Here is a 21,999-nt window from a genome sequence, read left to right as displayed (position 1 = left end):
GTATTTCAGAGTCGGAAATTACCATGGATTGGAATCAGGTGGTAACCAGGTGCAACCTATAAAAAAGGACCCAAAATGCAGTTCTACTTGCAACATGGCAGCTTTCTATGTCATAGCAAGACGGCTACGGCTACAGCAGGAAGGAGAGAGGGAATGGCTGAGACAGGAGCAGGTGTATAGACAGCGGATCACCCTGTGCATGCTGACAGATCCAGAGATCCTACAGAGGTACAGGCTGGAGGCAGAGACCATCAGAGACCTCATTAGGGACCTCCAACCCCTGTTGCAGCACCCCACCCCAAGGGCACACGCAATCCCTGTGCAGGTGCAGGTGCTATGCTGCCTACACCTGCTGGCGTCTGGCAGCTATCAAAGTGTAGTTGCTGTGGCAGGAGGGGTGACCCAGAGCAGCCTGTCAAGGTTCTTCCACAAGTTCCTTGATGCCATGATTCAGAGGATGGACCACTACATTTCCTTCCCTTCCACCCATGCAGAACTGGCACAGACAAAAGCTGAATTCTATCTGATGGCAAGATTCCCCCACATCATTGGCTGCATAGATGGCACACACATTCCGATTTGCCCCCCTGCTGACACGGAATACGTATACCGCAATCGGAAGTCACGGCACACCATAAATGTGCAGGTGATATGCAATGCTAAGTGTGTCATCACTGACCTGGTTGCAAAGTTTCCGGGGAGTACCCACGACTCCTATATCTTCCAGAGTAGCGGAATTTATGCACGGCTGATGGCAGGGGATTTTGGTGAAGGATACCTCCTAGGTAAGACACAGTGTCAGACCCCCATAACCAAAATTGCAGTGTGAAGTACATGTATGCATGTGAGTAATGTTACCCCTTTTCCTTCTAGGCGACAGTGCATATGCCCTACGCTCGTTCATTCTCACCCCCTACCTCAACCCCTCAACACCCAGCCAAAGGAGGTACAACCGTGCCCACAAAAGCACGAGGAATGTAGTGGAAAGGACCTTTGGCATCTGGAAGAGCAGGTTCAGATGTCTGCACAAGAGCGGAGGTGCAAGGCAATATACCCCCATCACCTGCTGCAAGATTATTGCTGTCTGTGCAATGTTGCACAACCTTGCAGTCAGGAAAGGCACTGAGGTTGAGTTATCCGACTACGAGGACCCTGACGATGACAATGCTGTGCCACTACCACAACCTGCTGGAGTCTCTGCACCAACTGACGGCAGATACAGGCGTCAGGAGATAACAGACAACTATTTCTGAGTGAGTACAGATGCACAAACAGGTCAATGTATGTTTTCAGAAATGAAATTTAATAATGTTGCATCAACGTTACTGCACTGATGTGCAACAAAAGAAAAGGTAAACAAGAAGTGGGGAAATGTCCATTGTCCGGGTTGCCTCACCCGCACTGCCAGTCTTATTTTTTGCTGCGCTTAGCAGCCCCACTAGGATGAGCCTCACCCCCTTCTGTGTGCCCAGCAGCCTCAGCTGAGCGCCTGCTGCTCCGGCGTGGCTCTGACACTGTGCTGGCCGGGCTGCTGCGGCTGCTGCTGTCCCCAGCCTCGCCCAGGACGGGATTCACGACAGTGTTGGAGATCAGTAGTGTCTCCATGGCGGTGGTAATACGGCCCATGCCCCTAGTGACCTCTGACATGTTCTGTGTGAGGCTGGCCTCCATGTTTGCCCCACGTTGGCATAGCTGGGCGGTCGCAGCTGCAAGGCAGTTGAGTGACCTGTTCTGTATACGTGCATCCCTGCGACGACATTGCTCATGGTCATCCAATCTGTTGCAGAGCTGGGTGATGGCAGTGGTCATTCGGCCAATAGATGTTGCAATCTCCTTGTTGCTATCTGCAAAAGTCTTGAAGCCCTGTGCCATTTCCCCCATCTGCAGGTTGTGCAGGCGCAACTGGCGATGGCAGGCCATGATGGATTTTACCTGCATTCTCTGTATCTTCACCATGCTGGTCTCCAGCCCTGCGAAGACGCTGCCTCCCTGTGCTTGTATTGGACTGCTGGTTGCACATGGCCTCCGTGGATTACTGCTGCCCTGCTGTGTGTGCTGGGGTGACGCTGGTGTCACAGGGTCTTGTGCAGGAGCCTGACCCGCTGCTCCCTCCATTATGATTAATGGAGCAACAATTCTCCTCCTGGCAGGGGATGTGGCAGGTGCAGGGTGGCTCTGTGGTGGTGTGTTCTCCGGGGAGAATTGCAATGTGGGCGACTGAGACAGAGACAGTCGGGGGGAGTGTGGATGTGTGAGGGAATGTCCAGTGTCTTCCTCATTGCCCAGGGCACTGCTGTTGTCCTCCTCCTGTGCTACTACACTGGTGCTTGCCACCGCCACCGCACTGGCTGTTGGTGCTGGAGCTGGTGCTTGAGCTGCTGCTGCTCCCCCGCCTGATGGTGCCCCTAGGTATAAAGAAGCATTTGTCAACTGAGTGCTAATGTGTTCCAGTCACTACTATTAAAGCATTGCACATCTCATTACAAAAACGTTGATGCAGTATTACTGTTATTTTTCTTATGCTACTGCAGTGGCATTTTTGGGTACTTTTGCTGACTACATTTAGCAAGATGCATTGCTCATGTCTGTTGCTAGCAGTACTGGCCTGGGGTTTGGCTGTGCATTGGGTCTATAGGGGAGGTGTCTGGTATGGTGTGTCAAGTTGCGCATGCTTCTTACCTGTAGCTGTAGCTCGGAATGAGCTATCCAGGTCCCCAATTCCCACGAAACTCGCCCTCTCGATGGTGGTCGCCACTAGTTCCTCCAGCTGAGTGAGGGGTGGCGCCCGGTTTGTGCCTCCTCCAGTAAGTCCAGCCTGCTTGTGCAGGTCAGCCAGTTTTCTCTTTGTCACGCCACGGATATCGTAAAACCTCTTCTTGAGGTCGTCTTGGCTCCTGTGGGTGACACCAACAGCGTTGACTTTTTCCCCGATGTCTATCCACAGCCTCCTCTTGGTGCTCTCCGGAACAGTGAGGGACAGCCTTCCATAAAGCTGCGTGTGCACCCTCACCACCTCCTCCACCAACGTTTGCAGCTCCATGGTGCTGAATTTGGGATTCCTCTTGCGCGCTGCCTTCTGGCTCTCAGTGCTGTTTGCCATGTCTCACAGGGATCCTGCTAACACTGCTGCTCACTGTGTTTGCTCAGCTCAGGCAGCTTTCCAGAAAGTTCTGATGAGTTGCACCTGCCTGGGTTGCCACTCCCTGTGGGGGAGGGTGCTTCCAGCTCATTGGCTGATGTCTTCAGTGTCAGTTAACCTGCTCGACGAATCGGCATTCTCCGATTCGGTATTTTCCGATTCGGAATATACCGAATATGTTCGGTAAATACCGAATCGGTATGTATTATGCGTTCCTATTGGCCTTTCGGCCCATGGGGCGTATTTATATTTCCGATTCGGCGTTTACCGAATCGGTAGGATCCGCATTTTTATTTACCGATTCGGACGTGTCCGATCCGGGCTATACCGATTCGGTACTTGGCGAATCGGTACGTATCGACTCACGATACCGATTGCTACCGAATCGGTATTTTTCCGAACAATTTTTCCTACATATCATTTTCCGATTTTGAAATACCGATTCGGTACGGATCGGTATTTTAAAATCGGTAAATGCGTTTTATCTACATCGGGGCCATAGTGCTAAGCTTTTGCCCTCACTTGATAACTCACATCCCAAGAACAGGACACTGAGATAGGCAATTTTAGTTTTTGGGAATTTGAATTTGTAACCATGTACCGCAAATCCCAAAACAATACGATCTACTCTGGCTAGATGGGTGTTTAAGTCATCATCCATAAGGTTTATGCGATTGACATAGCATAATGCTGCTGAGTCAATTTTATTTTAAATTGATGTTACTCAGACAGAGAACAAACCAGGGCTGTTCTCATACCCCTGAGTGAGGTATTACCATTGTTTTTGAGATCCTAATGCAGTGGATGTGGTTAAATCCTTGCTTTCAGACACTATGTTTTGGCACACACAGCCATCTGAAATGTCCAATGTTGTTTTGAAAATGTTGTGCAAAATGTTGTTCATTAGTGCTGCACTGTGTGAATTGTGTTCTACAAATGTACGTGCATGACTGTTTAATTGTCTGTAGTCAAAGACTAAGTGGTTTGAATGATCTGGTTTCGCTACTGGAAACAAAGGATTGTTCATTGGTGAGATACAAGACTCAGTTATGCTTTGATATTCTAACTGTATTAGAATTTCTCTAACAGGGCCTTTAGCTTCATGCTTCATAGGGTATGGTAGCTGCACTTGCATGCTGGAACTTATAGGTATGACGTGATAAGGTGAATCTTTATCCCAGCTTGCATGGTTGTAGTATAATGCCAGGGCTTGTGCAAGTGCCTAGTTTGTGGCATAAACTTGTTTAAAAGCTTCAGGAACGGGACGAAGAAAGACTGTATTATAAAATGTTCCCCTTGTGGGACTTTCCGAGCAAATTCTGGTGGCCAATCCCTTTCAGCCAACAGAATGTCATAGGTAAGTGTTAAGTTTACCAAAGCATTACTTTAATGGTATGAGGTACATCACCCTCAATCTGGAAGACCACATCAAACAATCTACCTGGAGACCTAGCCTGCTGATCTGGTGTTTCCACTTAAATAAAATAATTTTGTTGATTTTGCCACCAGAAACTCTTCAAGAGTCTGGCGATATATCGTGACCTCTGCTGAGCTGTCTAGCAGTGTCTGTACCTATTCCTTGTTCTGAAGCAGTATCCTCAATATGTGTGGCATATTTAAAGTACCTGCTACTTTCTTCTTTTTCAATATCTACTACTTTCTTCTTTTTGAACTAATGCTTTTGTTGTGGAAGTTTCTCTACCTTTTTTATTATGATGTCAGACAAGCGCTGTAAGCTCTAACTGGTTTAACGTAATTTTCTGATCTTCGCTCTGATCGTCCTTCGCTCCATGAGCGTTTACTGGGTTTATCATGAAAGAAACGAGAAGGACATGCATCAGTATACTGATACCCATCAGGTTGTTTAAGTGATTCACGGTTGCATAGATTATAGCTCATTTCAGTGGACTCCGGCTCAGGAGATCTACACCTTGACTTTGTTTTTTCTTTATTTTTTCGTTTATCTCAGCACTTTTTAGAAAGACTCTGGTGCCTGATCCACGTTATCCTTTTCAGAATTACCCTTAAGTTGTGGTTTATTTGGTCTGGCTCCCAAAATGTCTCAACTGATAAGGGTATAGGTTTCTGCAATAATTTTTGGTAGTTCACGTTCTTGGTCTACTAAGAGAAACTGTGCAAGCATTGGAGTACCACCAAAGCTGCTGATTCCCCTTTTATATTACATAAAATAATTTAGGCAACTGTGGCGTAATTGCCTATTAGTTGCATCCCCAAATGCAGGTCAAGGGCAGCCCATATTGATTTTGAATCTGCTTTAGCACTTCAGACAAACAGCTATGGATGGTATACCGTTTGTTATGATATATAATAAAGAATAGACTATGCCCCAAGGGGCCCATTAATCTACCAGATGAACCATCCCTAAAGATAGGTACATGGTTATTGTTATTGTTATTGTTAATTTAGATTTGTAACGCGCTCAATCACCTACAGGCCTCTAAGCGCATTGGAAATAGATGTTGTTACAATAACTTAGCTTCCCTCCTCCGAGAGACACCACACCACGCCTACATTGCGGTCAGGACTCTTCTGAACAACAGTGTTTTCAGGGATTTCCTGAACCGTAGGAGATTCACCTCCCTGCGTAGCCCCTCAGGCAGCTTATTCCATAACTGAGGGGCCAAGACAGAGAAGGCTCTCCCTCCCTTGGTCACTAATTTATAGCGGGGGCAAACCAGTTGCTGAGAAACCGATGATCTAAGTGTTCTCTTCGGACTGTATACTTCCAGACGGGCTTTAATATATGCCGGCGCATGGCCATAAATCGCCTTATGCGCTATACAGAGGCTCTTAAACTCAGCCCTCTCTTTAACAGGGAGCCAATGAAGATTTTGGAGTAGAGGGGAGGCCTTTGTTCGTCTGGGTACTCCGAAGATCAGTCGTGCGGCGTCATTCATTACGACCTGAAGTCTGTTTGTCAATGTTTTTGGGAGGCCAAGATACAGGGCGTTCCCATAGTCGATCCGTGAAATGACGGTTGCTACTACAATTGAGCGCATCATAGAATGAGAAAGGAGGGGGGCTAACTTTCTCAATTGTCTGATGATGTTCGTGCAGGTTCCAACGACGGTGGAAATTTGGCTGCACATTGACAGATCACAATCTAGTTTAATCCCCAAACTCTTCACGTTAGCACTAGGTTTTGGGGCTGATCCAAGCTCTGCAGGCCAATATAGATCACTCCACGGTGAGGTGGTAGATGGAATTACCAGTACCTCGGTTTTATCCGGGTTGATCTTTAGTAGGTTTTCCGTCATCCACCCCACGGTAAACCTTAAGATGTTTTGAGCTTGGATTTGTGCTGTCCCTGTATTATCAATGCTCAGCACAAGTTGAGTGTCGTCAGCATAGTTGAAGACTCTACAACCCATCTCAGCCAAGGACGCAATCAGGGGCTGCAGATAAAGGTTGAACAGAAGTGGGGACAGTGCGGAACCCTGCGGTACCCCGCACTCTAAGAACCCCACCTCCGATATCGACTCCCCCAGTTGTATCCTCTGTGTCCTTCCCAAAAGGAAAGATTGCAACCACTTAAAGGCCAAGCCTTTGATCCCAAAGGCCTCCAGTCTTCCCAGGAGCAGGTCATGGCTGACGGTATCGAACGCCGCTGACAGATCTAATAATATCAGGGCGCTCGGTTTTTTGCCGTCAGCCATGCCTCTCAGTTCATCTAGCACCGAGAGCATCACTAACTCGGTGCTATGGTGTGCTCGAAACCCCGCCTGTCGTTCATGCAGTAGGCAATGGGATTCGAGGTACAGGGACAGGGACTTCAGCACATGTTGCTCTAGGACCTTTGCAAGGAAGGGCAGCTGGGAGATCGGCCTGTAGTTCTTCAGGGCAGACGGGTCTGCACCTGGTTTCTTCAGCAGAGGTCTAACACGCGCCTCCTTAAGATCACTTGGTAGGTATCCTGTCTCTAGGGACCTATTAAGGAGAGAAATAATCCGAGCTTCCAATAGCGGCCGTGCCACACGGAAGACACTAGGGGGACATGGATCCGCTGGGGAGCCAGATTTGATTTTACCCATTAGCTGCTCTAAGCTCAGCTCGTCCAGCACAGGGAACTGTAACATAGAACAGTGAGCAGGATTATGATCTTTGGAGTGTATGGTATCACTATTCACCATACTATTCTTTATTTCCAGGATAATGGTCTTTACTTTATCTAGGAAATACCCCTGGAAGGTGTCACAGTTTATGGGAGACTCCGAATTCTCCTGTTTTTTGCTCAACTCCGATAGGATTTGAAAGGTCTCCCTCTGGGTGTTCCTAGCCTTCTGTAGACAAGACTCATAATACTCCGCCTTAGCTTGAGAAATAAGTTTTTTATACAGGTGGAGTGAGTCTTTGTATTGGTTCTTTGCTGTATCCTGCTTAGTTTTCCTCCAGATTCTCTCCCGAGCTCGGAGTTTCCTTTTTTGTTCCCTTAGCCGCGGAGTAAACCATGGGGCCTCTTTACCAGGTCCCTTGGTTAACTGAGTTTTTTCCGGTGCTATCTGGTCAATGGCTTTAATCAAGTTCTGGATTAGGTCTGTATATTCAACGTCTAGACTTCCATCTGTATTCGTCAAACAGGCCATTTCCGGGAGCACCGAGGTCAAGGTTTTTAAATCAACCTCAGTCCATTTGCGAATCTTTCTGGTACCTCGGGGTAGATGCTTTAAATAGTCTTTAACATTTACATCACAGGTCACCAGATAGTGATCAGTCCAGACACAGGGACTCACATCCCTAAGGATAACGTTTGGGTCCGTGGTCCATACTAGATCAAGCGTATGACCCTTGATGTGTGTGGGTACTTCCACGAGTTGACTAAAACTCAGGGCGGACATGGTAGTATCTAACTGGCGTGTAGACAGGTCCCTTTGGAGTCTATCCCAGTGCATATTAAAATCTCCCATTATCACGATTTTCTTGTATCTAGTGCAGAGGTCTGATATAATGGGGGCAAATAAATCGTTAAAAAGTGGGGATGAGTTGGGCGAATGGTGAGAATTCTATGTTTATCCTGGAGCCCGAATAGGGAAATACTGCTTGAATGGGGGTTGTTTTTTGTGCAATCTAGAATGGAATTTCCTGCCATCTGGTGGATACTTTACACATTATTGCATTAATGGTAACTGGACTAATTGCAGACACTGCTTAATGTGTGCTTCACAGCGTGAACAGCCCTCCCTGTCTTAAGCATCTGCATAGCCTAACTTGATCTGTGAGATGAGCATGGAGCTCTCCAATAATGAATGGTGTTAATGTTAGGTATGGTGTGTAGCCGGCTAGGACTGGCCAGGTTGCTCCATCATTACTGAGGGGTCCCAGTTTTACATTATTTAGTACATGTGGTAGAGCTCCTTGGAATCAATTTATATGTTCCTTAAATGTTAATGCTATTTCTAAATCTTCATAGGCTCTGTATAGTCCTGGTATTACTGCTGCTGTGTGTGTATGAACTGTTTGTGTGTTGGCATCTGCTACAGGAAAAGTGGCCCATGAATAGAATACCTCGGTTTTGTACACTTTGTGTGCCTCTACCAAGAAGGTAACATCTCCCCCTCAAAGAGGAAGACTTTGGTGTTGTAACATTTGTGTTACTGCATGTCTGCAATTGCGTTGAATAGCCACTGGTGGTTGCACCATATTTAATTAATGTAATTTGAATAAGGCAAAAACTATAATGGGGTGATCCTCTTAAAGATGCAAGCTTAACCAACCTAAAGACAAAAAATGGGCATTTCCTATTTAGCTGAGAAAGATTAAGCCCTAACACCATGGACGTCTCCATATAAGGTGACTAGGGGCTTTGAACTACTTAAGAACTACTCAGGAGACCCATGGTGTACAGTTCCTACAAATCAAGTAGGACAGTGTATCCGGAGAACATAAATGTCAGAATATAGGGACTGAGTCCACTCATCTCATCAGAGTATGTTGGCCCAATTTCTAGCTAGATCACAGTGGGCCATCTGGATCCATAACCATACAGGATATCCAGTGATGTCCGCAACCTCAGAACATGGCCACTCTGATCCCTCGAGGAAATCATGCTAACAGATCTACCCTTTTGTTGCCACTTTGGCAAACCCAAAGGGAGACAAAAAAAATATACAAACTTGCGCTTGAAACATTTATTGAAGCAATTGAATTTTTGCGTAATAAACATCAACTACACATATTAGCAGAAGGAAACAAAGGATTGTAGTTAGTATTACAAGAATGGTGGAAAAGATAAGTCTTCCTGCATTTGGCATCACTTAGGGCCAGATGTAGGTAAGTTCAATTTACCGATTCTAAAATACCGATTCGGTATTTTAGAATCGGTAAATGGTATGCAGGTAAGTATTCGGTAAAGTTTACCGAATCGGTAATATACGGTAATTACCGATTCCATAAATACCGAATCGGTAATTCCCATTCATTCCTATGGGCCTGGATGCCCATAGGAATTAATGGGAATTACCAAATCGGTATTTACCGATTCGGTAATGGGGGAACACATTAAAGGGTGTCACGGTGTCACATTGACACCCTGTTGCACCCCTGAATAGTGCATGGGTGCACATGTGGCACACACACATGCCCTAAGGGCATGTATGTATGCCACATGGCACTTTTGAAAAAGGCACAAATTTGCTTTTTCAAAGGTTTTTGATATTTACCACCAACTTTTATTTGGTGGTAAATACCGAATCCTTGACCATGCAATGCACTCATTTGAGTGCTCCCTACATTTCAGATTCGGTAATTTACCGATTCGGTATTTTAAGGAATCAGTAATTTACTGATTCCTTAAATTACCAATTCGGTAAATTACTACATCTCAATAGCCTAATACCGGTCGGTAACGGGCAAAATTCGGTAATTTCAGCCATTACCGACCAGTATTGGACTACCTACATCTGGCCCTAAATGTCCACTACAGGCAGTATAGTAACCATCATGGATTAAAGACGGCAGGGGGATCTAACAGAGGCTCCAATAATTGAATGGCGATAAGGACCTCTAGTCAAATGACGATTGAAACCTCCAACGGTCCACTACCCATGCAGGGATGAGGGGGACGCGAAGTGGGGCAGTCTCAGTCCGATATGGTTGTAAGAATCATAAACAAAATGAGTAGAAGGATACAAGGGCAGTTAAAAGGTCAGTAATCACAGATACGAGTGGAGCCGTACACCTCCTCGGTCACTCTCTCGTACTTGTGACTACGGACCTTTTAACTCAGATTCAGATCATTTGGATCGAAGCGCCCAGTGCCCTTGTATCCTTCTACTCATTTATTTTATGCCATTGGAGGTTTCAATCGTCATTCGACTAAAGGTCTTTATCGCCAATCAATTATTAGAGCCTCTCTTAGATCCTCCCGTCGTCTTTAATCCATGATGGTTACTATACTTTCAAACCATCGGGCCGGTATGTGTCTTTTGTGGGCACTGGGTAGGTCAGTAGGCTCTTGATGTTTACTTGGATATTAGCAAAAGCTGCTATCACCAAAGTCCTGCTTAGTCGTGGATCTAAGCAGCAATAAAAATCCTCATGGTTGGTTGCTAGACGATTTGCCAGTAGGTTAGGTTCGTCCACTTTATCCCACTTTAGAGTACAACCATTTTTACCCGCTAAAATAGGTTTAGGGGTGACTTTAGTATGGCTTTTCCTAGTGGCACACCACACAAAGGCGCATGTGAACATAGCATGTTCAGTGCAAAATTTGTGATTAGGGCCATTTAAATAAAAACAAATAAATACACTAATCAATTATAATATTATCATTACAATTAATCGCACATGTACATCAGCATGCAATGTGAAAACTACTTACATTGTCGGTGCACTTCGAGGAAGGCCCATATTGTTTGTTAGGGGTGGAATAGAAGGCAATGATGGAAGAACAGTTCTGAGAAAAGCAGCTGGGTTTTGAATCCTAACGGTAGGAAATATCAAGGTTTCAACGTTTTTATGATCTGCAAATGAATTCTGACTGCACAGCTGTTTCGGAGGCGACTGTACCACGGACTCTGCAAAGGCTGATGGAGATGGTGGCTTCCCTGAATGGATTAAACTGGACATTCCAACAGCATAGTTTAGCGGCGAAAATGTGGTTGTTGGTTGAGAGGCATCAAATTCTTTAGGTCTGGTACAAGTGAATGGCTCTGGGTAAGTGCCTTTTCTTTGCTGGTTGGCAAGAGCTGCATGCTGATGTTTAGTCGGTGGAGAAAATGAGTTGAAACTGCTCATATCGACTTGAAATGTTGGTTTAATTGAAGGTTGTAACTGCTGCTGTTCAAGCAAAACTTGATTGTGAAGTAGTTGTAATTGAACGGGTCCGCTGAGCCCAAATTAAGGAAGGAAAAAATAATACATTAGATGGTGTGTATTATAAACAATCTATGTGTTTCATGTTTGTGAGCTATCAATTAATAATAGCACGCTTTCACAGCTACGTAGAGTAACATTACTATTTACAAAGCCATATGACTTTCTTGGCGTAAACTGCAGATAGTTCAAGTCAGAAGTAGTGATTCCCTCTCTAGCTGCTTTCAAGCTGCGCTCTCTGCAGTTCATGGATTAACTAGGAGAAATGCAGAGAAAAATGGAAATGCTTTAGTGTGAAGTGTGCTAATGCATAAAAAGATCCGGACCTTGAGTCTTTATATTTCACGATAATCAGATCTGCTTTTGCAAACTTGTGTATGTCCTCAATCAATCAATCAGAAAATTATAGAGCGCGCTACTCACCCGCGAGTGTCTCAAGGCGCTGAATTGTGGTATGCCAACTACTGTGAGAATCACCGAGGCCCAGATTTACTGAGATTTTTTGCATCAGGATTGCATCACTTTTTTGGCAAAATCCCGACAAAAAAATCCATTGGGGATTTACAGAGGCCACACAAATCCCGATGTACATGGCTTTGCAAAACAAAATAAAAAACTACACAGTGCATTGTGCTGCCTTGTGTTACTTTCTATCAGGTAGGCGTTACATGGGTGATGCTTGAGGGTTTCTGTGCATCGGCCCATGTATTTTGACGCAAACCCACATTTATAAGGACTTCTAAACATGGCTTTGCCCCAAAATGGTACACCTAACTGAGTATGGCATAACAAGGAGAAATATTTGCATTTCTCCTCTTAATTTTCTCTTAGCATGAATGCTGAATTCGGAAGCACACATACAAAGGGGAAATATTGTCAAAGGATAGGTTTTGTGCATTAAGGTATCTTTTCATTCACAAAACTAAACAGACCAAAATATGTGCCAGTGCTCAGAGAGAGCAAAACTGCAACATATCTTTGAAAATATGGTGCTGTTTTGTGCCCTCCCTTTCAAGCAACACAGCGCAGTAACTTCACTTGCTGCAGAGCACATGTTGTGTGAGAGGTTAGTAAATTTGCCTCAGAATGTCTAGCATTTTTGGAACTGTTGCATACCCACGCAATTTTAGAATCATGAGATTTACATTACTTTCATAATCATTGCATGATATTCAAAATCGGACTAGGTATGCCAGGCAGTTTCAAAATTATGGTAAGTGTGCAGGAAGGGAGTCCCTTCATGCTGGTAGGAGCACTAATTTCAATACCACAAGGTATCAATACATTAAAATTGAAGAATCCATAATAACCATGCTTGAAACAGGTTAATTATCCAGCTTTAAATAGTTTCATACGTGCGGTCCATTATCAATCATGCACATTCATCAAAGTAAATCTTCCAAAGATCCATAACTTGTCAGTGAACCCAATGCATTTTGGGTCATGCACTGACCCTTCTTCAGGGGTAATTCACAACGTTTCTGGGAAAAAACGGAAACAGGAGGCCATTCAACATAAAACCGAGATATTCCAATGTGTAATAGTGCAATACGTCGCATGTGCTCAAAGTAAAAAGTAAAAAGAACGTGCCCAAACTACTGTGTTAAACATGACAATGTCATTTATGTGAGAAAATAGTGCTGAATAGTGTAGGTTATGCAATCAAACAAAGAGTTGTGATCGAAAATCAAATGATGTCAGCAGAGAAAAGTTCACAAACAAGAATAAAGTCAAGCCATAATGCATACGCTAACAAAAAAAGAAGAGAGAAAAAACGTGCTGAGGGTAAATGCATAGTACGTGTTCGGAGTTAGTTATGACTTGTGGTTACAAAATCTTATTGTGTGATTAACAAAGCTGCCAATAGGAGAAGGTGCTAATCTTCATAGCGGTGTGGGTTGATGTTGTAAAGTCCCCTGCTCGAATTCAATCGTTTAAACGCTCTAAACAAAGAGCTAGGCTGTTTATCATACTCGCATGGTGGGTTTACCTGGATTTCTGCCGGTACCCGCAAAGTGCAGCTTGAAAGTGAGTCTGTGCCGTAATCGCGTGTACGCGTTCTAACATGATGCGCCTTAAAGGTGCAAATCATCTTAAGATTTAAAAAAGACCTTAAGAGGTGTCTTAAAGGCACAGGGCCAATTGCTGTTGGAAGACAGTCATGAGTGATAAAGTTCAAAAGATAAAAAAGTGAAAAAGAAGTTAACATATACACCAAAATAAAACCTGAATAAAAACAAATGGCACATGGTACTATAAATCAGTGTAGTTAACCCTTGTGGAATCCACAGACAATATATTACGTATTTTACTAATCAAAACAATGGTTCATTTCAGAACGAAATCTCAAGTGGTGAAAAGTGAAATCGCGAATATCTGAATGGTACAATGTAAACTAGGGCTGAAAGGTGAGTACTCGGAACCACTCATCAGTTAGGTTGAAAACACGGGCTAGTGTGATTACAACATTACAGAAAATAATTATATTCAATTCTGTCTTTCATCCCTTGAGGCTGTAGGGCATGCAGTTTTTTAGTCCAAAAATATTCCGATCTCGCCAATGCTTTAGTTGGATCAATGTTGTTTCTGGGTTTCAATGCTTCTAGTATAGTAAACCGTAGTTGTGCTATGTTATGCCTGGCCTCAAGCAAGTGTGCTGGTACAGTTGATTTCACATTATGGTTACGGATGTTACTCTTGTGTTCTCCTACACGAGTTTTAACTTTCCTCTCAGTCTTCCCAACATAAATTTTTCCACAAGGGCATTTCAACACGTAGACGACATTAGCTGTGTCACATGTGCTAGAGTGTTTTAACTCGATCATGTTGCCTTGTGTGGGATGAATAAACTGATTACCAAACATAAAGTTATGATAATGCACGCAGTTCATGCATTTTTGCATTCCTTTATAGTTCTTCTGTGTTGTCTCATACTTTTTATTCAAAAGTTCTTTCAAGTTATGGGAAGGCTGCATTGTAAAAGTAGGTTGTGGAGGAAAGATGTTTTTTAGATCGGGTTTAGTCTGGATGATAGTCCAATGTTTCATGATGATTGACTTAATCAAGTTCGATTGCAAAGAAAATTTCAATACACAGGCTGTGGTGTTAGACTGTTTTGGGACTGTACTTTGTAACAACGAGGCTCTGTCTAAAGCACCAACTCTCTTTGTGGCCTTATCAAGCACTTCTTCAGGATATCCTAGCTTTTTTAATTTCTCACCAAATTTTTGGATGATGGCTCAGTTTCCTCTGGATCGGAAGTGATCCATTTTAATGTGATGAATTGGGAGTATGGTAAGTGGTATTTAAGAGATTTTTGATGAAAACTCAGAAAATGCAAGGAGTTATTCCTGTCAATCTTTTTGGTGTATACCCTTGTTTTGATGGTTCCTGTCTCAATTTGAATCAATACATCCAGGAAAGCGATACTCTTTTTCTCAATTTGGTAGGTAAATTTGACACAATCATGAATGAGGTTTAATTGAATGATGCTGGTTTCTAAAAGTTTTACATCCCCTTTCCAAATGACTAAAATGTCATCTATATAGGGCTTAAACATGACTAGGTGTTCAATCTATAATTCATTCTGGAAAATGTGATCGAATTCAAATTTGGCCATAAAAATATTGACGTAGGATGGTGCCTTGGCAAATCCCATGGAGGTCCCATTGTTTTGAGCATAAAATGTGCCATTACATTCGAAATATCTATGTACCAATGCAAAGTGAAAAAGCTTTAACAGTAAGACCTTTTCAGCTCTCAGCTCTCATCGTGTCGTGTTTTAGTAGCCACTGGGGCAAGGCATAAGCCCAGCATGCACGCACTCTGTGATGACTTTGGAAAAATAGAGATGAACAGTGTAAAAAGGGAGTGCATCCCGTCATCTTCTGATGTGTTGAATGAATTATTGGCCTCTAGATGGCTTGCACCCAACGGAATATTAAGGACTATTTGAACAGTTTTTGAATTCCACATGCATGGTGAAAACACCGTTCCTTTGAGCAGTTACGCATAACGAGATTGAGGATCACCAAAGCATTTTTTGTACAAGTGTCAGTAACCGTGACGGTCCACATATGTTAACAAATCTACATGGAGTTAGTTACAGGAATTGTTTTTTTGTTGTTTGTATTCAGTTAGTGATTACGTTAGAAATAGGAATTAAGTGACTTATGGGAAATGCATTTTTTGGTGACTTTGGTTTCATTTTGATTGTAGCGAAAGAGGCAGCAGTTAAATTAGTGCGCACCTATGAGGGAGGGTTTGGGGAGTAGTTTTTGGTTTAAAAATGCATGGTTAAATGGAGGAAGGAAGTCTGTTAAGAAAACGGATGTCGGGATGGCAGTGAAGCAGATTTAGCAGGTATGTGAAGATTTGTGACTGAGATGGTTGCAGCATGTTAGGAATGAGTTAGTGGCTGAGAAGTTTTTGTGTGAAAGTAGCGTAAATAGTTGGAACATGATGGGGTCTTGGTGAATGGAGGATGAGTGTAAGGAAGAGGAGTGTGATTTGAAAGTTGCAAGTTTAAAGTATGTAGCATGCAGAGAACGGGTGAATACAACGTGAATGTGAGGAGTAAGTTTGGGGTTAGTGAAACACAGAGAGGGGCGAAGAGTTTTTGAAAGTTCACAGGAAAGTGGGTGGATAATTAGGAGTTTTATGTTGGAAGTTTCAACGGGGTCGAGACGGTCTTGAATCAAATCAATTAGGTATTTGGGGATGCACTTTGTGACGGAGTCAAGATATTATTTTAATGATGATTGGCTTAACAAAAGGTTTTATTTCATTGTATTACGGCATGAGAACTGAGACTAACTGCTGTAATATGAACAGTACGAATTGTTACATATGTTAAATGCAGATCAATTCAGAAATGGAGACTTTTTTAACACTTACAGTTACCCCTGAAGAAGAGCCTGCAAAGCTTAAAATGCCTTGGGTTTTTAATAAAGTATCACTGCTATGGATAATTCATGCGTTTCCATTGTGTTCTTGATAGAGGTCTAGATGGGCACACCGTGAGCATTTGAAGCTGGGAAAGAGCATGACACCTTACATGTGGATGTAATCACAAATAAGATGGTTAAAGTAATTGGAAAAATTCTGAGTAAATGGAGAAAAAAGGATTAAGCATTTTGAAAATGTAAGTAATTCTACAAACCTGCTGTGCAGCTGGGGTAGGGTGAATAGTTGCCCTACACAGCATGGGGGTTTAGTAGAGGCCATTCCATGGCTTCTATGGCATCTTTATGTGGTATTGAAGTATAAAGGGCAGTAACGTCAATGGTACATAAGTGCCAATCTTCAATGTGATCTGTATTAAGTTCATGTAGTATGTTTAACAGTGAAGTGGTATCATGAATGTAAGTGACTTGTTGTTGCACAATGGGTTACAGAAAACTGTCAAGGTATCTCCCGATAGGTTCTGACAATGATCCACATGCCGATACAATCGGACGAAATTGAGGTTTTTCATTGTTTTTGTGAATTTTTGGGAGCATATAGAGCTTTGGGCGCCTAGAATAGAGTGTGTAGAGATACTTCTTAGTGTTTTCACAGATCCAGCCCATCTCAAGTGCATGGGTAAAAATGTATTGCAAAACTCTCTGGTATGCCAAAGTCGGTCTTGGTCAAGTTTGGAATAAGTGTCACTATCTTGGAGATGATCAAGCACACTTTGTTCATAAAATTCTGAATCGAGTACTACCAACGCTAAAAAACTGCACGCCCTGCAGCCTCAAGGGGTGAACGACAGAATTGAATATAGTTGTTTTCTGTAATGTTGTAGTCACACTAGCCCGTGTTTTCAACCTAATTGATGAGTGGTTCCGAGTACTCACCTTTCAGTCCTAGTTTACATTGTACCACTCAAATTTTTTTTCAAACATATTTTATTGATTTTGCATATCAAAGAGTAAACCAGAAGACATTATATTGTAAGCATACATGTCATCACATAAACGTCCATAAAAGTAGCAATATAGTCTGATAGCAAAGTAGTGCCCATATACATAACCGAGCAACAGTTAAGATCAAGCAAGTGTAAATAACTCTGTCTAGATTTCTTTGCAGGTGGTACTCTATACAATCCAACCTGTGTGGGCTACTTAATATTATACAAGTGAATAATACAACAATCCCTGGTGATTGCGTCTCTTTAAAAAAAAAAAACTAAGTGCCTCTATGTCCGCCCCACCCCCTTAAAGACTCAGTCAAAGTACCACACCCCCAGTATGTCCACAGTAATTCCGCATGTCCATATAATTCCAAAGCTTCCCACAGTAACAACAAATTACTTTGTATAATAAGGACATATTACAGCCCATTCCGTTTCCAGCAGCTCATTGAAAGGCTTGGGGGGTAAATATGTATTCCGTTCAGTACATTTGCATATCAACAGCAACAAATTCTTCTAACAACATATTCCAGTCCATAGAAATAGTTTTTTTATGCTATCTCCTGTGTTCTTCTCTCTGTAGCTCAGCACCCTCTGCCCAGCCCCTTCTAACCATTTCAACGTGCCATTCCTGTAATGATGGTGTTTTAGCGGTATTCCATCGCATGGTAATGTTTTGTTTAGCTAATAAAAGGGAAAGATTAGTGAATCTAATAACTGGGTTTCCCTTCTTCCCTTTTGTACCCAACCCTAGTAGGCAGTACTCTATCAAGTCATTGGTCCTCACCGGGGCGATATCCTTCAGTATCTTACTTACAGACGCCCAGTAGTGCCGTAGTTTCGAGCAACTCCACAGCATATGTATTAGACCCGCATCCAGGGAATGACAGTGTGGGCAACTATCAGCTACGTCTGGAAACATGGAACTCAAGTCTGCGTGGAGTCAGATAAGCCCTGTATAGGAGCATAAGCTGTATACATTTAAATGTAGGATTTCTAGATACCCTTTTCGGGTATCCCAAAATGGCTTCCCACTCTTTATCAGTAAGCGCGCGCCCCATATCCCTGTCCCACCTGCTGTGGAGAGGTTGGAGCGGCACCGCAGCTATCATATAAATCCCTCTATAAAGCTATTTTGTCAAATGACTTCCATTCCTTATTAAATATTGCATGGTAAGCAATGTGTGTGTTTCTGGTTCTAGTCCCTCTGGGGCCCAAGTGGTGCGTATGTATCGAGAAATACTAGCATGTAAGAGGAACAATGTAGTCGGCACTCCATGTTCTCGAACAAAGACATCATGGGGCATTAGGGTACCATCCAAAAAGAACATGACAATTGTGTTTACTCCTGTGTCTTCCCAAGCCAGCAGTAGTCAACTAGTAACAGTACCCAACTGAGAGGGAATTCTAAAAGAGGAATTGTAGGAGCATATGCGGCCACCTTTTTTGTGTATGTCAAAGCACTTCCCCAGTACAACAACGCAATTCGCAATAAGTGGGGTGCCATTGAGGGGATCTTGCTATTGGGCAATATAAGAGTATGTAGGTCTCCTCTATCCCATGTCTGGCTAGTCATACCTATCTCCTGAAGATTACGGCATGCTACCCAATTCCCCAGCCATAGCAGCTGGCTTGCGTAACAATACGCCTTCAGATCCGGGGTCCCCATTCCCCCTTGTTGTGTGCCCAATTGCATTTTCGTGATTCCAATATGCCTACGGCCCGTTCTTCAGATCAGTTCAATTAGTAAGGTGGTCAACAATGTAAACATCTGTGCTGGGACCATTATGGGCAAGTTAGTGAAATGATATAACCACCTAGGAAGCATCACCATTTTTGCGATAGCCACCCTACCCGCCACCGAAATGGGCAGGGAAGTCCTGTATTTTATTTGGGGTTTAAGAGTGTTTATAGTATGGTTTAAGTTACCATCTAGTTCTATTGTGTCACTATATATCTGGATTCCTAGATATCTGACGATATGATGTGTTATTTGAAACTTCCACTTCCCAAAACATGGAGAGCCACTACGTGCATTGTCAGTGAAAAAATAGACATAGGACTTGTTTTCATTGATCGAGAAACCGGATAGTCTCTGGAACGTATCAAAGGCAGAGGGTATGGGTCCAGAATCCTCATGAAAGTTTTTAAAATATAATATTAGGTCATCCGCATATGCAGAGACAATATGTGTACTGGGTCCCATCACAATTCCCTTGTGTCCCGTCATGTTCCAGAGTTTATGCAAGAGAGGCTCCAAAGCTAAAATAAATAATAATGGCGAAAGTGGACATCCCTGTCTGGTACCCTGAGCAACACTGTACTGCTGTGAGATGTGCTGTCCCGAACGTGCTCGCGCTCTGGGGTTCAAATTCAGCAGCTGAACCCACTTTGTATATGCTGCTGGTATGCCAAACCTGGAAAGAGTATAAAACATATAATGCAGTGTAGGGAGTCAAAAGCATGTCGTAGATCAAGCAAAATGCATCCCCTTGCCTTGTCTGTTGCCGGCGTACATGTCATGAATTTGTACAACCTCCTAATATTAAGTGTCATGCTTCTGCCCGGCACAAATCCGCATTGATCAGTGTGTATCAACTGCGGTATATACTGGCATAGTCTGTTTGCCAACAATTTACTCAGTATTTTAGAGTCCGTGTTGAGTATCGAAAGTGGCCTATATCCCCCCATGTCTACACTATCACGGCCTGGCTTCAGGAGCGAGACCACAGTCGCCTGCATTGTTGCAGTGTTTATTTTTAGTTGGGTACTAACTGTGTCACCCTCCATATTCCGAATCTCCAGGATAGGGGATACCGCTGGGGCATCTTTAATAATTTTAGCAAGAAGGGGGCCAGCTCTATCCGCATGTTGTTTCTGGGTGTAAAGACGAAAGTCTAGTACGCACAGGTCTTCTAAAAGTTTGGCGTATTTTATATGTGCTTCTTGGAATTGTGCCCGTTGTGTACCGTTCTATGCAGTTTTCTGTTCTAATCTACCCAATCGATTTTCATTCTCTGTAAGTTGTTCAATGAGAGTGAGCCACGCTCCGGCTTTTGTGCTAATGGCTACCCCCCTTATTACAGTCTTAAAGGCATCCAATCCATTTTGACGTGTTCTCGCTGTATCCGCATTGTCAGAAAAATAATTGGCTATGGCTGTGTATAGTGTGCTATGAAAGACTGAGTATTATAATAACAGGGGATGCTTTTTTCAGGTTGGTACCGGAGTAGGAATCCTACCCCATCGTAAGGTAAGTTCTGTGGGATTGTGATCCGATAATGTTTTGCCCAAGTGCATTGAGTTGCTTACTAGGCCAAGTAAAGTCAAGGAGCAAAATATTCTGACAATGCGGGTATGTAACCTATGAGGTGGTGAGTAGAAGGAGTATTCCCTGCTATTGGGATGTGCCACTCGCCTTGCTTCCCCCATCCCCCATCCATCTGCCCATCCTTTGAGTGCTTCCACCAATTTTTTACAGCCTGTAGTTTGTAAAGGGTGGTGCGACCTGTCTAAATCAACATCAAGCACTGCGTTGAAATTGCCACACAGCACCCAAGGATATTCTTCCTATCCCGTTAAAACTGTGCTAATGGCTCCCAGAAATTTTTCCTGATCAGTGTTTGGAGTGTATATGCTTCCCATCACAATGTGTTCCTCATCTAATAAACCATGTATTAAGACATACCCGCCATTTAAATCAATCTTTCGCTTCAGTAACTTGAAAGGGGTACTACTTCTAACCCATATCGCGGCCCCAAGTGCAAAGGCCGAGTAGGATGTGAAAAACAATTGTCCTCTCCATTTCTTTTGCAGTTTAATTGCTTCAACATGGCTTAAGTGGGTTTCCTAAGGAACACAATATTAATTTTCCTTCTGTTTAGATGCGCTAGTAATCTATGACTTTTTATGAACTGAATACAGTCCTCTTATATTCCATGAGCTGTATATATATACCTGTTAGGGGATGCCATCATATCTCAAATGGAATGATCGACCCTGAGCATATATGATTTTATGACTATCTGGTGGCATGCAATCTATAGCTGAGCCTGTGAAACTAACAGAACTCCCCAATACTAGGTTACCCCGGAAAACATCAGAGGAACAAATTATGAAGCAAATTCAACAGGAACTCTAAACAGAAAATACCATAGTGCAGTCGCCAAAAGGGGGGGCGGCAACTACCCCATTCTTAACATACATTACGCTGTGTGCAGTGACATTGTTCACATCGCTCCAGCCCCAGCCCCAGCCCCATCATCATACAAGGGCAACTGGATCTCCATTATGTACAGCTAAGCACACTAAGTAACACTTTATACATTACCAACTTCAGGAGGGCCCATCATAGAACTCTAATAGTCATTCGCAACCTGAGCAGTAACTGATAGAAACAATGTCAGACTGGTATCCGATTCAGAATGAACTGTGACACCACTCGGGTCTGGGCATCGTGTTCCGCCAAGGTCGCCGCCATCAGAAGGGCATCTCTTTGGCTATTTGAGATCTGTTTTAAGGATGGGTGCCCACAAGTATCATCTGCACTGCGCCGATTCTCATCCAGGTTGGCTCCGTCTTCACGTTGCGACAATGGTCATATCTGCTGACGCGGTAGGAGCGAGCTCTGGGA

General features: G+C 43.4%; 1 protein-coding gene across 1 annotated transcript in view; it reads right to left on the bottom strand.

Annotated features, from left to right (window-relative positions):
- The window catches only part of MYPN (myopalladin), a 2,138,596-nt gene that overhangs the window by 1,071,477 nt on the left and 1,045,120 nt on the right, over positions 1 to 21,999 (bottom strand). Inside the window, exon 11 of the mRNA XM_078643205.1 lies at positions 10,977 to 11,483. Within this exon, the coding sequence (XP_078499331.1) occupies positions 10,977 to 11,483 (507 nt within the window). The remainder of the gene's footprint in view (positions 1 to 10,976; positions 11,484 to 21,999) is intronic.

Source organism: Lissotriton helveticus, chromosome 5_1 (genome assembly GCF_964261635.1).
Source record: "Lissotriton helveticus chromosome 5_1, aLisHel1.1, whole genome shotgun sequence".
Classification (NCBI taxonomy): Eukaryota; Metazoa; Chordata; class Amphibia; order Caudata; family Salamandridae; genus Lissotriton; species Lissotriton helveticus.
Note: the sequence above shows the minus strand (reverse complement) of the source record. Positions and strands in the feature narration are given on the sequence as shown.